The following is an 18,403-nucleotide window of genomic DNA, read 5'->3' on the forward strand; positions in this document are numbered from 1 at the left end:
ACACAAAAAGCCAAGGCTACCCTGTGGGAGCAGAACCTTGGGGTAGGAACCACCCAGAGGGAACTGGAAGCATAGCAGAGGTTGTGGGGTGGGAACCAGAGTGCAAAGGGGGTTTCTAGGCAGAAGCTGAAACAACAGAAGAGACACAGTCACAGCTTGACATGTCCAAAGCAGACAGGAAAGAAATGCCCAACACCCATCTTGCCAAGAACTCCCTTTGGCTGATCCTAACCAGAAAGGGAACCTGGGAAATCAAGACATGCCCTTGGAATGCAAAGCAAAAAAGGGCAGGGAATAGATCTAAGAGAAAACGGGCAAATAACTAACCTATACAAGAATGAGAAAAGGAAATGCAAACAACCAGCAAACAGGAAAATATGTTCCACTCCATTAGTAATCAGAGAAATGCAATTCTAAACCACAATGAGATACTATAATACACTACCACCACCAAAAATTTTAAAATGTCAAATGATGAAAATTTAGCAGTAGAAATTTAGGACATACCTGTGGGAGTACAGATTGGAGGGCGTATCGGCTTTGTCCAATAATTTGGCGCTGAACATACCCTACTCCATGAGTTCCACCTCTGGGAACATGTTCTTAGGAAACACTAGCAAACTATACTAGGAGGTGAGATACCCAAATGAAAACTACCCAGCTGGAAGCTAGGCAAATATCCATCAATACAAGAACAGATGAAGAAGTGTGTTTTATTCTTACAATGCCAATACTACATAAAAATGGATGAACATAGCTATATACTCTAACAGATGAATCATTTTGAGCAAGAAAGATGTGGCAAAAAATATTTAAATGATTCCATTTACATAAAATTCAAAAACATGCAGAATTATATGCACTGTTAAGGGATGAATCATATATGGGAAAGCTATAAAGAAATAAATTATAAATACTGGATTGTTGGAAAAGTAATGATCTATTTTTCTATGCAACAATGTGTCGTGATTTTTCCAGCAACCCAATAATTCAGAGGAGTGGTTACCTCTGTGTGAAAGAAAGGTGGATATGATCAGGAATAGGACCACAAGCATAGCTACTCTTTTTCTTAGATATAATGTATTTTAGAATTTACAAACATGAGTCTAGGGCCAGCTCCTTGGCCTGGTGGTTAAGGCAGCCAGACGCACATGGCCATTCACACAGTTGGAGTTGAGCAACACACAGGGCATGTGCGCATACAAACCCAAAATCCCAGAAGGAGGGATAGATGGAGGAAAAGAAATTGCAGTGTGATCATTCTCCCCGTGGAGTGCTTTCTTTTGCCTCTCTCTCTTTCTTGCTCTCCCGTGAGTATGCACTCACACTCTTTAACAACAAAAATAGTATACATGACTCCAAAAATCACCTTTTCCTCCAAATTATACTTGAGAGTAAAATATTATAACATTCTCATATATTCATTCAAGTTCTATAGTTAGATTTCCGTCATGGTATCTTCACTTAAGGCTATTAAGCGAAGAGGCTGAGTTATTTGGCCTCTCTGGGTTGCCATAGTTAGTTCCCATCTCTGTCAAGTGAGGATTATAGTAGTGCTGCTTCATAGAATGATTACAAGAGCATGCATGGGAAATGCTTGGCACCATGGCCCAGCACCCAGTGGGTGGCAGATGCCTGGTAGTCTGCTCACACCATTGCCTCAGCATGGAGTACCCTCCTCACCACTCTTCCTACTGAATCCTCACCCAAGAATGCCCAGTGCATGAAGACCTTCCCTACTATCTAATATCCACCCCCCTTTTCTTTAAGGTTTGTTTTGTTTTGTTTTGTTTTGTTTTGTTTTGTTTTGTTTTGCCATTGGGCACATACAATCTCTAGAGAAGACAAGAGAGAAAGTGAGAAATCTCCCTGCTCTAGTCTCCTCTCAAGATTTTGGGCACGCACGCACACACACACACACACACCAGGCATTATTTTCAAGCCAACAGTTCCAGGACTGTAGCCATGGTCAGCATGTGAGAATCTAGCACTTTAATGTTCATGTCACCTGCTGGCTGCTGTCCCCCTATTTTGAATGCCTCCACCTCCTGTTGTCTGCACCATTTGTGAGGCCTTTACTATATCTCTTTATTCATCCCAGCAAATCATGTGCCAGCTACTAGGGGCATAAAAGTGAATAAAGGAGAATAGTCACTGCTTTCATGGATCCTGCAGCCTGGACATTAAACAAAGGAGCAAGCACAAAATTATTTAATCTAGCTGTGCTAAGTGCTATCTGGGAAAAAAAAAAGTGGGCTTCCTTGAGAACCTGTCTCAGAGGAAGCTCATCTAGACTACAGGGTCAAGAAAGATTTCTTTAAGAAAGTGACATTCAAAGTGAGCCATGAAGGATACACTGCTTTCTATTGTCCCCACTGACAATAAATATTTGTTGAGGATCTATAACCTAGGCAGGGTTTCAGTGCATGTGTCCCTAGAGAAAAAATAGCAGCAGGAGGTTATACAAGTTAAATGCCAAGTGAACAGAATGTACACTATTATACAGTGTGGATGTTTGGAGGACAGGTACTCCCAAGGGCTAGGGCCTTGCATGGAAACCTTTTACATAAAATGTAGGATTTAAGTAGAAATTTGAAGGATGGAACTAAGACAAGGGATGAGGGAAAGAAGTAGCTGAATGCAAACATGCTGGCAGATAGGAAAAGGCAAGGCAGGGTCAGACAGGTTGCTGGAACCAGGGGACGGCGGGAGAAGGGAGTTAAAAGGTCAGATCACAGAGGGATTTGCCTTATCTCAGACGGAGTTTTCTTTTTGTATCATGGGTTTCTTTAAGACTCATGAAAGCCATAGGTCCCTCACATCAAAACAAATACATTTATAAAAATGCATACACTTTCAGGGGTTCAAAATCCCTCTGAATTCCCAATAAGGAATCTCTGCTGTAAGCAGATAACACAGAAATGATTTGAGTAGAACAGTAGAACAATGTGTTTAAGATTCATTTGCCACAGAGGTTAATATCTGTTGGCAAGGAGGCCATTGGAGAAATTTTGCAATATAATGCAAGCAGGAACTCACATGGCTCTAGGCTAAGGTGATGGCTCTAGGAACTGATTTCTTAATTAAGCTTAACCCTTATTCAGAGAACACTCAGGGATAGGGCTTGTGCTCAGTGTTGGGGACAGGACAACAAGACAAGACCACTGTCCCCCAAGGACCTCCAAGCTGGACAGGAACTGCAGTTCCAGATACAGAGGGGATCAGATTGGTGGCAGGTTCTCTTACTCAGAACCTTCCACTGTCCATGCCTTAGAGAGCAAAGTTAAAGTCTTCAATATCATACTCAAGGTCCTCCACAAAATAGCCACAACTCAACAAAAAAGCCACAACTCACCTTTCTGCTTAGCACCCCCCCCCACAACCATTTTCCTCACACACACACACACACACGCACATACACATTGCACGCTGTTGGGCAGCTACAATGAACTCTTGACTGTTTTGTGACCCCACTTTGTATTGTTCTATTACTGTTTTCTTCTTTCAGCTCTACCTGCTTGAACCCTTACGCATTTTTCAGGCCCAGTTGAAATAATGCATTCCTGGAAGGTCTTCTGAGTATCCCTGCTCACTCTGCCCTGAGTCGCTGTGTGTCCCTTGCTGCCCTCCAGGACTCAGTGTGAAAGGGCAAAGATACTGTCTTTTCACACTCCTATTTCATGAGGCGCCCAGTTCGTATGGTGGGGTTTACTGTATCTACCCAGCCCTGGGAGAGCACAGAGCCAGGGTAGGTGTGGAAGCCGTAGTGAGGCCTGCGCAGCTGGAATCAAGGACTGTAATCCAGACCACACATCTTCATGGAAACATTCAATCTTGGGGAGCAGAGATAAAAAGTATCCTAAGGGACCAGCAGTTAGCGTAATGGCTATGTCGCTGAACTCCCATATAGCTGACTGCCGTTGGAGTCCTGGACCTGGTGGCAAAAAATCACACAGGGTGTGGGTGCGTGCGTGCCCAAGATCACGAGAGGAGATTGGAGGAGAAGGGATTGCCGCATGGCCATCCCCTCTCGGGGGTGATTTCTCACTTTCTATTTCTCTGTCTTTCTCTTTCTTTCCGGCGACCGCATGCGCCCTATAGCAAAAACCTCTCCAAAAAAAACGTATCCTAAGTACTCATGGTATGCTCAGTAAACATGAGGCTTAGCAATATAAGATGGTCAAAGCCAGGTAATTCAAGTCATTAGGAAATTGGCCTATTTATAAAATAGTGGTGTCCATGGGAAGAGAGCAGTGAGACTGGCGATTTCTCTTTGGGGGCAGCTTTGCACGTTTCTACTGTATTATTACTATTGATAATAAGTTACTCCCAATAGAGCATACTTGCACAGGTCAAATGTTTATAAATTCTAAATCATCTTTGGAAGTACTACTGCAACGTCCCTCGGATAACTCTTGATTGAAACTTCTTTAACGAGTGCAGTCCAGCTGCAGTGTACCATTATCTCACCTGTGTTTGTCCTATCGAAACACCCGAGTCATTGCCAAGGACGACTGAATTCTTTGGTTTGGCTGCAGTGGCCATATGACGGTGAGTATTTCCCCCTTCTGGGGTGTGAGGGAGTGTGGGTGCTTTTCCAGCCAGGCTGTGGAATGAAGTAATCCCTGACTGCGGTGAACCAGGCAGACGGCAAGTTCCTAAACCAAGCGAACCTACCCAAGGGCGGTGCCAAGTCCTAGCAAGTGCCCCACCTCCCAACTATGCTGATGAAGAGAAGAGGGCCGGGACCCTATCCAGTGACCCTCGCAGCTTGCAGCCCCCTCGCGGGTCCCACCTCCGGCAGGTGTCCGAGCTCCCCCTCCCTTCATTTCCTCCACCCGCCCGCCCCGCCCCGGGCCGAGGAGTCGCACGTCTGATTGGCCGGGGTGGCGGAGGTGGAGCCTGGGCGCCCGCGGAGGCGCCCGCGGAGGCCCCCGCCAGGGCCTGGCTAGCAGTCTGGGCTCAGCAGGCGGGGAGGGTCCCGCGCGCGCCCGAGGGCCGGGTCGGACTGCTCGGGCCCGCTCAGGATGAGGACGTGCTGGGCCACCCCTTGCCGCGCGGCGGGGCTCCTCGTGCTGCTCCTCGGGTGCTTTGGGCTTGCGGAGCCCTCTGGCCACGCAGGTAACGGTGGGCGCGTCTCCCTGTCGGACGACTGGGGGCAACGACACGTCAGGTCTGCTGATTCTACCCCAGCACCACCACGACCACCCCACCCGCACCCCCGGCCATGCCTGTCGCCGCTGCTTCGCTCAGGGACCTGGACAACAGAACCAAGGGGCAGGTCTAGGGGAAGGGGCTCGGTTGCCCTCGGGGGTCCAGGAGGAGGGCGCGGGGAGGTGTGAGAGGGCAAAGCCTTGCAGGCGCTGAGGGGACTGGGGGTCCGACATAGAAGTGGCGCGATGAGTCTTTTCTGGACGGTTCCCTCGTCCCTTCCTCGTCGTCTCTTCTCTAAATTGATGCTTTTCTGGCGTTTGGGGCTCCCCATCTACCCCCATGTCCTATCCCGCCGGTTCTCGCTCCCTCCGTCTCTGGGTTATCTTGGCCACTCAATGTCAAGAAGTGCTTTACGCCCAGAGCCTGACTCCCCGACTTCCCTTCACCCAGGGTGCACATCAAAAAGGAAGTGAGGTGAAGCTATCTGCTCCCAGACTGGCCTGATCGGGAGTGCTTTGATGCCCTTCCCCACCACCTAGACCAGCGACCCCTTTTCCTTAACTGACTGATCAGCGCCAAACGCCTCCGCGCTCTGGGTCGCTTCCTTGGGGACCGCGCCCGGCGCTGTGGACGCGGGACCGGGAGCAGACGCCGGCGGGAACGCTCAGGGTAGTCCAGCCACCCTCTCCCCTGGCAGCGGCCCGGCTCTGCTTTTACTTTCTCTCCTGCCTTAGCAGAAGGTGTGCCCAGGACTTTGTTCCTCGTGTTCAGGCTGCAGCTGAGCGATCTATGGGCTGTCCCCACCCACCACCTCGAAATGTTATCTCGCTGGAAAAAGGAAGTAAAAGATGATCAAGGCAGTTCTAGAAAAACGTTCAATTGTTTTGTGGGTCTTATTTTCTTTGCAGCTAAGCTAAGTTGCCTTCTGGTTTAGACCTTCTACCCACAGTGATGGGAAGAGGTTTCTGAGGAGTGCAGTGACATCATTCTTATCTATATCAAGAACCTCTTCGTGGACATGGCTCGGATTCACACTTGATTCTTCTTTGACCATCTATCCTGGGAACTACCCAAAGAGCTGTTAATAATACAGTCCTTTATTGCTGTGAGATTTTTATTCTGCCTGCTCGCAGTCCAAGGAGAAAATTTTCACAATTATTCAATAATTGCAGTAAAAACGAACCTTCCTCACTAACCTCTTGGTTTCCTTCTACATCTGCTTTAAACCTATTTTATCTCTTCCTTAAAATTCAAAATGTCCTTAATTCTTGCCATCTCTACAAGTCCTGCCTTTTCTAAGCCAACCCAAAGCAAAGAGCCCTAGGTTTAATTATTCTGCCTGCTCTAGGTTCCCGGTACTTATTCCTTGTCCTGCATCCTGCCTCTCTCCTCTAGCCACTGTGGTCAGCTTTCTCTCACCATTGGACCAGACTGGCCTTAGTAGGGGAAGTACTGGAAGTTGGAGCCTCAGCCACTTGGGCCGCTTGTTTGGCAGCGTGTCAGCTTCACTGTGCTAGGGATGGTGTGCACCTCGTCACATGCACACAGCTAGCTTGTGCAGGTGGTCTTTGTCACCCAGATGCTGAAGGAGGGCTTCTATGTGGCTTCTATGTCCTTGAGGAGACGCCAAGTGATTAGTTTGCTTTTTTTGCCTCCTTGGAAAATGAGCAGCTTGAAGTAAGCCACTCCCAACCCATACCACTGGATCTGTGCTCAGTGACTTTCTGATTCCTGGTAGACTGCCATGAACCTGACTGTTCCTTCAGGATCTGTTTTTGAACTAGCAAACCTAGACTTCTGATTCTCTTTTAGCTCACCTGTACATGCTGCACACATGGTAGAGTCTACCAAAGGCTTAACAGTGTGAGCTATGGAAGTTCCCTGAAACTATAAATGCTGCCATCTTCATCTGCCTGCCTTCCTAAACCATTTCCTTCTCCATTTGAGATTATAAGACGTCGACAGCCAGTTTCTCTTTGGAATGTGAAAAGTTCTTTGATCTAGACTTGTAAGACAGGAGTTATTTAGTGGTCAGACAATAAGAAAACACCGAGAGAGATCATTTTCCTTTGATGGCTGTGGAAACACTAAAAATCCACTTTCAATTTATAATAATGCTACTTTGCCATTTTCTCTCAACACCAGTGGATATTTCTATAAAATGAAATATATAAAAAGTGCTGCTAGGAATGATGAAGCTTCTTTTCATCAACCACTACCTTTTAGAGTTGTCTCAATATTATACTAAGAGGTAAACATTCAAATTCCATTGAGGTCCATTGTAAAGTTATAAAGTAAACAATGTGCAATATAATGCTATCAGTAAATAATCTGTTTTATAACTTGCCCTATCATTGCCTTTTCACATGCAATAGATTAAAATAAATAACTGCTATAACAATTTTTTTCTAAATAAGGAATTATTTTCACACTTTCTCAAGTCCTTCTTCCCACCCTTTAACCTACCACCCCATAGAGTCACAAGGCTGAAGCAGAATAAAGAGTTCCTGCTGGGTTAGAGAAAAATAAGGGAAAAGACCAGGAGAGGATAAAACTCTCCATAGCTAATGAATTATGTATGAATGACTACACATACATTATATATGAAGGCTAAAAACAAGTTTCATTAAATCATATCAATAATTACCCATGTTAAGTAAGCACTGTAAATATCAAACATTGATATTGCAAATACTTGGTTCAAACATGGGTTTGCCTGATGGTAGTGTCTGCATTCAAAGATGCTGTGATTTGTTCAGAAGCTTAGCAACCCCTCTTTAACAAAGCTACTTCATGCTACTCCACACCTCTCCTGTAGTCTTTCAGAGTTCCTTTCAGGTTAAATCCACAGGTGTCCCAGAAGTAAAATGTGTATAAAGTGGAAAAGAATAATTTTTTTCTCTACCAGGAATATTTACAAAGCAGCATTGTCACCTAAGTGCACATACCCGATGCAATGAGGACATGAAATGCTACTGGTACTGGCACAAAAAAATGAAGTTGTGAACATCTGTTCAAAAACAATATAGAATGGACCTAACCTTTGCTGTGATCTTGATTTTCGCTATCTTATACTCCATTGTTTTCATCTTGTACTTGGGCATATAAAGACTCTGGGAGATTAGGTGACTTCCCCCTAGTTCTCTCAGCTAACCAAGGGCAGGAGAAGGTCTCCCTCCGAGGGGTCCTGACTCCTTATTCCACTGCTCTTTCCACTGTACTAAGAGCTATAACTAATCCACTGGATTCTGCAAAGACTGCTTACAAAATCTAGAATACTCCTAAGTGCAAAAGAAGGCAAAGCTGCTGCTTGCCCAAGTCTCCTGTTTGGTGACAAAGAGCACAGAGCAGAGTGCCCAGGAAAGTCATCATTGAGACAACAGCACAGGAGAGGGCAAGTTTCCAACAAGAGTGGTGGCCATGTTTCCTGCAAGAACAGACTTCTCTTTTCTGCCATAATTCCTGATACTCTAAACACGAGATTAATTTTGGAGAGAAAGAATAGTGGTAGGTCAGGGGTCTGAGTATTACCATGGAGTATGTGGGAGAAGAGCATTAAAGATAATGTGAGTGGTAATCTTAAAAGAGATTAGTTTTTTTATGTCTGTTGACTAGCCTCCAAACCTTGTCCATCACAGAGAGAATGGCAGTGGGATGTCAAAGAAGAAAGAGTGAGGGGTGGAAACTGCCATGGCAAACCTACCTTGCTGCAACCTTGTTTTTTTGTTTGTTTGTTTTGGTTTGGTTTTGGTTTTGTTTTGTTTTGTTTGAGAGGTTTTTTCACTATAGGGCGCGTGTGCTCGCCAGACAGAGAGAGAGAGACATAGAGACAGAAAGCAAGAAATCACCCCCCAGGGGGGATGGTCACGCCGCAATCCCTTCTCCTCCGTTCTCCTCTCGGGATCTTGGGCACGCACGCACACGCGCCCGGTGTGAGTTTTAAGCCACCGGGTCCAGGACACGAACGTGGTCGACTATGTGGGAGTCCAGCGACATAGCCATTACGCTAACTGCTGGTTCCCGGACCTTGTTTTAAAACTCTGGCTCAAAAACAGAAATAACTTAGAACTTTACAGGATTTTGTTGCTGTTGTTCCTATTTTTGCTGCACTGTTATTTAAAACAGCAAAAAAAAAAAAATTCCATCTCAAGTTAAAGCTACAGTCAGGCTTAATTTTATTGTTATTATTTACATGATAAAATTTCCCCTCAAGTCTCCACACCCCAGTATGAGAATTTTTAACTCTGAAGGCCTGTGAAGTATAACTAAAAAGGGCAGTTAGTGTTGATAAAGATGAATGATTGTGAAACTGACATCAAAATGAAAGTGTCTTTTGGGAACAAAAATTTTATAGGTCCTTCTTCTGAACTTTGGTTCATTGACAGTGATTTTTTTAAACTTGTCTAAAATATTTCAACTTTTCACCTCAACATGATGATTTGTACTATAACTTGATTTTTTTTTATTTTGTAAAATTATGATCAAGTTGTTCAGTTATAGTTTGTTATAATAGATGTGATTCTTGCTTCACAGATTCAGGAATGCGAGAAATAGTGCCTTGCTTTATTTTCAAAACATCACATTAAATTTGATTTTGCGGTCCTATTCCACCAGGCAGGCAGAACTTTAATTTCTGTCATTGGGATGTTCCTCAGATCACGTGCAGTGCCAGGGGAACATTCTGGGAGGTCATTCTTTTAGTTTTTGTCTCCTGCTGACTGCTTCTGAATTTACTAGCATCCAAACCCACTGGACTTTGAATCCAGTGGCTCAGGTAATTTCTAGAGCTCAGGGTTTGGCCTCCCCAGGTTATCTAATTAATGCTTCCAGTCTCTCCCCAGGTCCTGTCACCTTCCTGGAGGTGCTATGGTAGAGCTGGCCACTGGTGTTCTGCCCCTTCAGAACTCAGATCTTCATTTCTTCTCAGTTTTGTTTTACTTCTGCCCCTTCAGAAGTCTCCCTGTCTCCTCTAAGACATCTCAGTGAGGTCCACAAATCCACCTCTGGGGGAGATGGTCTTTAAGCAAATCTCCTTTTGCCTGGCCACGATAGCCTGGTTGTAGACACTGGAGCACAGACAGTTGAATATGTACTTGGATCAGGGGAAAGGAACAGAGAGTGAGAAAAAAAGCATGACTTTTCACAGAGGCAGAAAATGAATCCAGGCAGACTAGTCCCAGAGCCTGTGCTCTCACCCCACACTGGGCTGCCTCTCCAGCTACTGCGGTCCTACCTTACATAGTATGTTGCAGTTTATAACACCTGGGGGAGTGGGGGGGAAAACAGTCTGGTGGTTCCCTGACTCTCCTGAGCAAGCAGAGATCAAGACACAGTGACCAGGGACCAGCAGTTGGTGTAATGACTGTGTCACTGGACTCCCATGTAGGTGACCGCAGTTCGAGTCCCAGACCCGGTGGCTTAAACTCGCACTGGGCACATGTGCGTGCGTGCTCAAGATCCCAAGAGGAGAATGGAGGAAAAGGGATTGTGGTGTGGCCATCCCCACTGGGGGGTGATTTCTCATTTTCTGTCTCTCTGTCTCTCTCTGTCTTTCTGATGAACGCACACACCCTGTAGCAAAAACCTCTCCAAAAAAAGAAGACACAGTGACCACATAATTCAGAATCCTGAAATGTCTTCCTTCACTGTCTGTCTTGACCCAGGTAATGATCCATTCACCATCGTCAATGAAAACACCGGCAAGTGCATTAAGCCACTGTATGGCTGGATAGTGGCAGAAGATTGTGATGAAACTAAGGACATGTTATGGAAGTGGGTGTCCCAACATCGGCTCTTTCATTTGCAATCGCAGAAGTGCCTTGGCCTAGACATTACCAAGCCTGCGGAATCCTTAAGAATGTTCAGCTGTGACTCCAGTGCCATGCTGTGGTGGAAATGTGAGCACCACTCTCTGTACGGTGCTGCCCAGTACAGGCTGGCTCTGAAGGATGGACATGCCATAGCAACTACAAATACATCTGATGTCTGGAAGAAAGGAGGCTCAGAGGAAAGCCTTTGTGACCAGCCTTACCATGGTGAGTACTGGAGCAGGACTCTGACCCATTGACTGCTGTGCTTGTTAAATATGGCACTGCATATGCACAGCTGAGTGAAAACTAAGTCATACGCTGGTAAGGGCGGTAAGCAATCTCTTCAGTTCCAGGCCCTGTGAAGTTTCCTTGGGCTATAGTCTCACCATACACCTGTAAGGTCAGTGGTATGCATCCCCCACCTGCCTCCTTCACAGGTAAGGCCAGAACAGGTTAAGTGCCTTGTCAGAGGTCACACATGTTGTGATAGACTGGGGATTTGAAACTTGCCTGATATCTGAGCATATGACAGGACTTCAAAAAGTTTATGGAGGTTGGGAACCAGCAGTTAGCGTAATGGCTATGTCGCTGGATTCCCACGTAGTCGACCGTGGTTCGTGTCCCAGACCTGGTGACTTAAATCTCACGCCGGGTGCGTGTGCGTGCATGCCCAAGATCCCGAGAGGAGAATGGAGGAGAAGGGATTGCGGCGTGACCATCCCCCCTGGAGAGTGATTTCTTGCTTTCTCTCTCTCTGTCTGGTGAGCGCACGCGCCCTATAGCGAAAAACCTCTCAAAAAAAAGTTTATGGAGGTCAGCTAGGAGACAGAGTTGGTAGCAAACTGAACTGCAGTGCTAGGAGCCACGTGGCCCGCTGCAGGTTTGGATCCTCCAGGTCAGGCTGAAATCATGCCAGGCAGGCATGTACACAGATGCCCAAGATCCTGAGGAACTGGAGGGCCAGGGAAAGGGAATCATACAGTATGATGAGACTTGTTGAAGCTTTTCTCTCTCTCTCAGTCCTCTTTTCCTCTCCTGTGTGTGCACATGTGCTCTCCATTGTGAAGAAAACAAACTTTTTTACAAAGCACATGGAAAAATGCATATCATAAAAAAAAACTATGCATGGACATAAAAAATGTTTGCACCAAAATAAATGTGTACTTTAATTCTGGGACCAGCATTTGGTGTAATGGCTATGTCACTGGACTCCCATGTAGTTGACCGCGGTTCAAGCCCCGGACCCAGTGACTTAAACTCACACCAGGCGCATGTGCATGTGTGCCCAAGATCCCAAGAGGAGAATGGAAGAAAAGGGACTACAGAGTGGCCATCCTCCCTGGGGATGATTTCTCGCTTTCTGTCTCTCTGTCTTTCTGGCAAGTGCACACATCCTATAGCAAAAACCTCTCAAAAGAAAAAGAAAAAGAAAGAAAGAAAAAGTGTACTTTAATTCCATTTTCCCACAACTGTTTATACACTCTATGTAATTCCTATGATGACTGAACTCTAGAGGAAAGGAAATAGATTAACAGGAAATCCTTCCTACAGCATAAAAATCAAACAATCTTATAATGTCAGTCTTATTCTAAATTAAAAGAGAGAGAGAGAGAGCAAGAAAATGAAATGCACTCTTTTTTGCCTACAAATTTTGATATAATAAGAAAATTTTAAGTATATAAGTGTATTTATTTTCATTTTTGGAATGGCTTGCCCTACATTGATGTTTGTGTTCAGCAATTTAAGAATGGATTTTTGGACTGGACACATAGCATAACAGTTAAGCATCATGCATAGAAAGCCAGATTCCACACAGCTGACCAGTTTGAATTCAGGCCGTGGTAGCTTAAAAACCATGCCAGGCACATGTGGATGCATGCCCAAAATCCAGATGAGATAAGAAAGGTCCAGATGAGATAGAGAAAGGAAGGAAAAAGGAATGCAGCGTGACCATACCTCATTCTCTCTCTCTCTCTCTCTCTCTCTCTCTCTCTCTCTCTCTGACAAGTGTACATGCCCTCTGACAATTTTAAAAAGTGAATTTTTCTCAATTACATATTTTTTTAAAAGTACCTGGGACCAGCAGATGGTGTGGAGGTTAAGGCAGCTGGATTCCAAATGGCTGACTGCACAGATTCAAGTCCCAGACCTGGTGGCTTAAAAATCACACTGAGCACATGTGTGTGCATGCCCAGAATCCCAAGAGGAAATGGGGAAGAGATTGCACCATGACTATTTCCCCTGAAAGAAGCTTTCTCCTTTTCCCTGACTTTCTCTCTTCAGCAAGTGCATGCATCTTATAATAAGCTAAAAATAAACAAATAAATTAAAATGTGGGGGGAAATGTACATGATGTTGTCATTGGGGGAGCTGACTATGAACTGGATTGCAGTAGATTTACTGGTTTACAAGGAATGAGTAGGTTAATTTTTAAACCATTAAATGTAACTATCACCTAAACAACTCCTTTTTGTATTATATTGTTTTAAATTACATTAACTGTTGACATATATAGTTATCTAAGTCTTATTATATTACTCTTGTTTTTCTTTAAAAACTTACAATTGCTGAGGCTGCCAGGTGGCATGGTGGTTAAGGTGCTGGACTCCCACATAGCCAGCCAGGGTGTGAGTCCTATACCTAGCAGCTTGCTTTCTCACTTTCTCTTTCTCTCTGTCTCTGTCTCTGTCTCTCTCTCTCTCGCCAAATTAAGAAATAAAAATCATAAGTAAAATTAAACAATTCTTTTTTAAAAAGCTATTATTATTATTCCAATTATAATAGTGATCGGGAAAAATAATGAAAAGCTATTGTATGATGAAATGGGGATTTTAATGTCCCTGTATTGACTGGTATGCATGGTATTCCTTCTGGAAAAAGACGTGTACTACACTGTAAAGTTAAATGTGATTCAATGTAATATAAACATGATTATGATGATAATAAGTAAATATTTAAAAAGTGAAAAAAAACCCTTACAACTACTTTCTAAAAGTATTCCTCTTCTGCTAAAGCTCATTTAAGCTAAATTTGGCCTCAGGTAGGATAGCAGCTTCATTCCCATCCTTCCCGTTATCTGTACCAGGTTTTCTCCGTGGGGAAATCTCTGTTTCCTAGTAAAGATAGAGAAAAGCTCCTAAGAACTTCAGGTTCTACTTTTAAGGAGAAATATTACAGAATTACCAACAGGGTTTTTCCTTTCCTTCAGTCCCTGTCCTTTGAATAGTTGAACAAATCTGTTTCTGCTAGCCAGCTTCCTCCTGAACTAACAGTGGTTGCTTATATTTACAGCAATTGCATCCCACATAATGGCAAGTTTAAAGTGTGTGCTACAAAGCCTTCCCCTAACTTGGTAACTGCAAGGAAATATGGTATCAAACAAATGTCTTTCAAACTGAACTTAACTCATTGCATCATATTTGTTCAGGGTTCAGAAAGGATCTTTTTTTTTTTTTTTTTGACAAGGCTCTTTTGTCCTCCTGCCAGTTGTTTTGAAGGGCATAGTTGTCATCTGAAACCCACACAGTCCCCAAAGTCTTAATTTCCATATAACCGGCATGGTTTTTTTTTCCTATGTGTTTTTACTGATGCATTGATAATGTTCTTCGGAGAAGGGGATCCACGAACTTCACACAGCTACCAAAATGATCAGTGTCACAGAAAAGGTTAAAAACCCATGCAAGGCACCACCCAAGAGAATGAAACACTGCCACCAGCAGAGCCCATAGGCAGTGTTTCTTGACCTTTCCAATACAGCAAAGAAAAAGAAAGGTGTGTATAGTTTTGACGAGTGAAGGCATTCCTTGGGATTTAACTTGCTTAGAGTCCAAGTCTAAACCTGCCACTGCTCCTCTGTGCCTCTCCAGGTAACAGGAACATCCTAGTTCTTTAGATCAGGCATCTGCAGGTCACCCCAGGGTTTGCAGCTTTCCTCAAATTTAACCAAATATTAAGTCTCAACTATTTTTCCTTTTTCAAGTCCTGTTTTCAGGTTAGAGACCCCTGTCCTAAGGTAGGGACTCACACTAGGACTGCTCTTCCAGACTCCTGCTACACACCTGCTCTACCCCTTATTTATGTAGCTGTGCAGAGGGAAGAAAGATGCCTGAGTATCAACAAAGTGAAGTGCAAAATTATCCAGCTTGCTATGGTGAGCCTACTGCTCAAAACCGGGATTCCTTCCCCAAATATAGCTTCTTTATTTCTACCTTGGCTATTGAAACATTAAAAAAAATTACTGGCCCAGTCTAGGTGGTGCAGTCCATAGCATTCTGGACTGCAATGTTGGAAGCCACGTAGCTGATAACAAGCTTGCATCTCCAGCCTGGTCAGCTCAAAACAAGCCCAACTCACAGGCACCTAAAATCCTGATGAGCTGGAGGACTAGAGGAAAGGGAGCAAAGAGTGATTAGGTGCTTCTCTCTCTCATTTTCTCTCTCTCCCTTTTTTTTTCTCTCTCTCTCTCTTATTTGCATGCACACACTATCACAAATTTAATAGAATTTTTTAAAAATTTTACTTTGAGGGGCCAACAGGTGCCATGAAGGTTAAGGTACTGAACTTATCCCACTTGCCCAACTGTGTGGTTCAAGTCCCAGACCTGGGGCTTGAAAATCATGCAGGGCCATGGGGCTGGCAAGTGGGCACTAGATGCGTCCGGGACCTGGTGGCTCACTTTCTCACTTTCCCTCTCTCTCTGTCCCTCTCTGGTCAAATCAAAAATAATAAATAAATAAAGTTAAACAAAATAATTCTAAAAAAATAAGAAGAAAGAAAGAATATCATGCAGGCGCTGTACGAGTGTGTGGTCAAAAGGCCAAGGAGACTGTGAGTAGAGGGATTGTGGCGTGGCTATCTTCCTGGGACAGTAATCTCTCTCTCTCTCTCTCTCTCTCTTTCTCTCACATGAACCTTATAGTGAAATTTTTAAAAAGTTTTTTTTTAATTTACTTTGAATATAAGCCCATTTACTTAACAGATTTCCTTGGTTGCCTCTCCTCCAATGCTTCTCTGTGTGAGTCATATCCATCTCAGACAAATCTTCAGTTGTATCAACTTCATGAATGAACCTCTTTTGACCAGCACCCAGATATGCATTTATATCATCAAGATATCTTGACCTCACTAGCACTTTTCATATTTTGAATGTTTGGTGAATCATGAGGAAGAAATGGACCCTTAGTGGAGGAATAGCTGTAGAAGTATCCGAACTATTTGAAGCTAGTTAGTTTCATGCTACTGAAAAAAAATTAATCTGTTAGCTTTCCATGTAAGAACCCCATCTCACAAATTTGTACCTATTCCACAGTAAGCTGTTATTTTAAAGTCGCTATCACCACAAATTCACACAAAGAGAAGAGTCTCTTCAGGAAGTCTGTCTGCTAAGAAAAACTATGATTTTTAAGAAGTCTACCAGCAACAGCAAAGAATGTGCGGGCATCAAACTCTTAGTGAAGAGTTAGCATAATTTAGCTGCTTCAGGGTGGTTGTTGCCATATGTTTATCATTCTTCAAAGCGTAAGAGTGTGACTAAGAGGGCTTTTTAATTGAAGCCTAGTTTTTAGCTATGAAATATAACTTGAAACCTGAGAAAGTGGCCATGTCAAGGACTCTAATAAGAGCCCACAGTTACAGCTGAGTAGCTCAATGTTTCACTTAACTCTATGCAAAAAGGGGATTTCACACGCAAATGTAATACTTGCCCTACTGATCTCACAGGTTTATGATAAAAAGCAACTGAAAGAAATGCGTGCAAAAGTACTTTGTACTACAGAAACAAAATGTTTTTGGGGAAAAAAAAACTGGTGGTTCTATGAGTAGCAGTCATTAGCAGGGACTGTCCTTTCCGAGTTGTAATATAGGAAGAGAAATTGGTCATGAGTACTGGGAGTTTCTGGTGTGGTCAGAAACAAAATAGGTAATAAGTAGGATCCTGATAAAATAAGAAGTCAACACAAATATAAGGTCAACATGCTTGTTAACGGAAGTACCCTGTGCAAAACTGTTCATGCGATGTAGGAAAATAAAACTGTTTTCTTAAAAGATTGTTGGCAAAGAAAAACATCCAGATTATTCTTACCTTTTGCTATACTGGTGCTCAGTAGATTCCAAACTGTTAAATTAAGTCTCATACTTCAGTCAGATGAGCACTTGAAAATAATAAAGGATGTGGAATCAAATGCTGTCTTAAGCACACTTTTAAGCAAATCCGTGAAGCATTTTGAGGGACCCCAATAACCTGGTAAAGGGTGGTGAGATCCGACTACTATGCTTTACCTAATGGCTATTTGATCTGATCATGACCAAGGTTTTAAACAAATGGAGAATAAGACACAAAGGTGACAGAATGTGTGGGGTTAGCTGGTCCTTACAAACACCTTTCCAAGAAGGCTGTTAGGAGCATAAGTACTAAGCACTTGCTCTGGCATTTCCAGGCATATTAGAGATTGGATCCTTTTTTAGGTCCTCTGTGTGTACCAGAGAAAATGATTAAAATAAAAGTTACATCTGCTGCTCATGGGCTGCCGGCTGGCTCTATAACTGCCTGCCTGTTGAAGCTGGTTCTTCTTTCATAAACCCAAATTACCACCACCACTATCCTCCCCACCTCAGTCTCTGTTTTACCTCCAGTCTTTGATCAACACAGCTATTTATCCATCTCTCTAATTTCCCAGGTGGTTCAAAAGTCCATGCCCATCCTCAGTGGTTTTCTGGCCCTGCTCATACTAAAGAAAAGAAAAGGAATGTAAAATTAATCATAGGCAGGGACCCTTCCGGGGAAGTACTCTGGTACCCACGTAGAGTCACTGGATCCTTTCTTCGTTCACGCTGCAGTAATGAAGCTTTATCTGGATTAGCTCACTGAATCCTCATGAACGACCTTTGAGTAAGTCCTATGAGCTACAATTTGTAAACGCAGAAACTAAGGCTAATAGAAATTGGCTAGCTTGCCCACGGCACACAGTGGCCAGTAGGGGAGCCAGCATTCAAGCCCAGACCTGAGCCATCAGCATCCCTGTCCTTAATTTCTACACTATACAACTTACTCCAATATTGGACTCTCCTAAGTGAAAACAAGTCTCTCTTTAAAAGCCGTTTTAGATTGCAGTACATTGAGCTCCATAGAGACAGCGCCGGGGCAAGTGAGAGCCGGACGGGCACTGGGCGACTCTGTGCCTCGCGGAGGAAAGATAACTAAACATGGGCAAAGGAGATCCTAAGAAGCCGAGAGGCAAAATGTCATCATATGCATTCTTTGTGCAAACTTGCCAGGAGGAGCACAAGAAGAAGCACCCAGATGCTTCAGTCAACTTCTCAGAGTTTTCTAAGAAGTGCTCAGAGAGGTGGAGGACCATGTCTGCTAAAGAGAAAGGAAAGTTTGAAGATATGGCAAAGGCGGACAAGGCCCGTTATGAAAGAGAAATGAAAACCTATATCCC

The 18,403-nt window shown here is 43.9% G+C and overlaps 1 protein-coding gene across 1 annotated transcript in view; it reads left to right on the forward strand.

The window, feature by feature from the left end:
• The first annotated feature begins 4,944 nt into the window (after window positions 1-4,944).
• The window catches only part of LY75 (lymphocyte antigen 75), a 192,109-nt gene continuing 178,650 nt past the window's right edge, over window positions 4,945-18,403 (forward strand). The window contains exons 1-2 of the mRNA XM_027776510.1: window positions 4,945-5,121; window positions 10,818-11,189. Of these exons, the coding sequence (XP_027632311.1) occupies window positions 5,028-5,121; window positions 10,818-11,189 (466 nt within the window). The 5' untranslated portion in view covers window positions 4,945-5,027. The remainder of the gene's footprint in view (window positions 5,122-10,817; window positions 11,190-18,403) is intronic.

Source organism: Tupaia chinensis, unplaced genomic scaffold (genome assembly GCF_000334495.1).
Source record: "Tupaia chinensis unplaced genomic scaffold, TupChi_1.0 Scaffold000674_2, whole genome shotgun sequence".
NCBI lineage: Eukaryota > Metazoa > Chordata > Mammalia > Scandentia > Tupaiidae > Tupaia > Tupaia belangeri.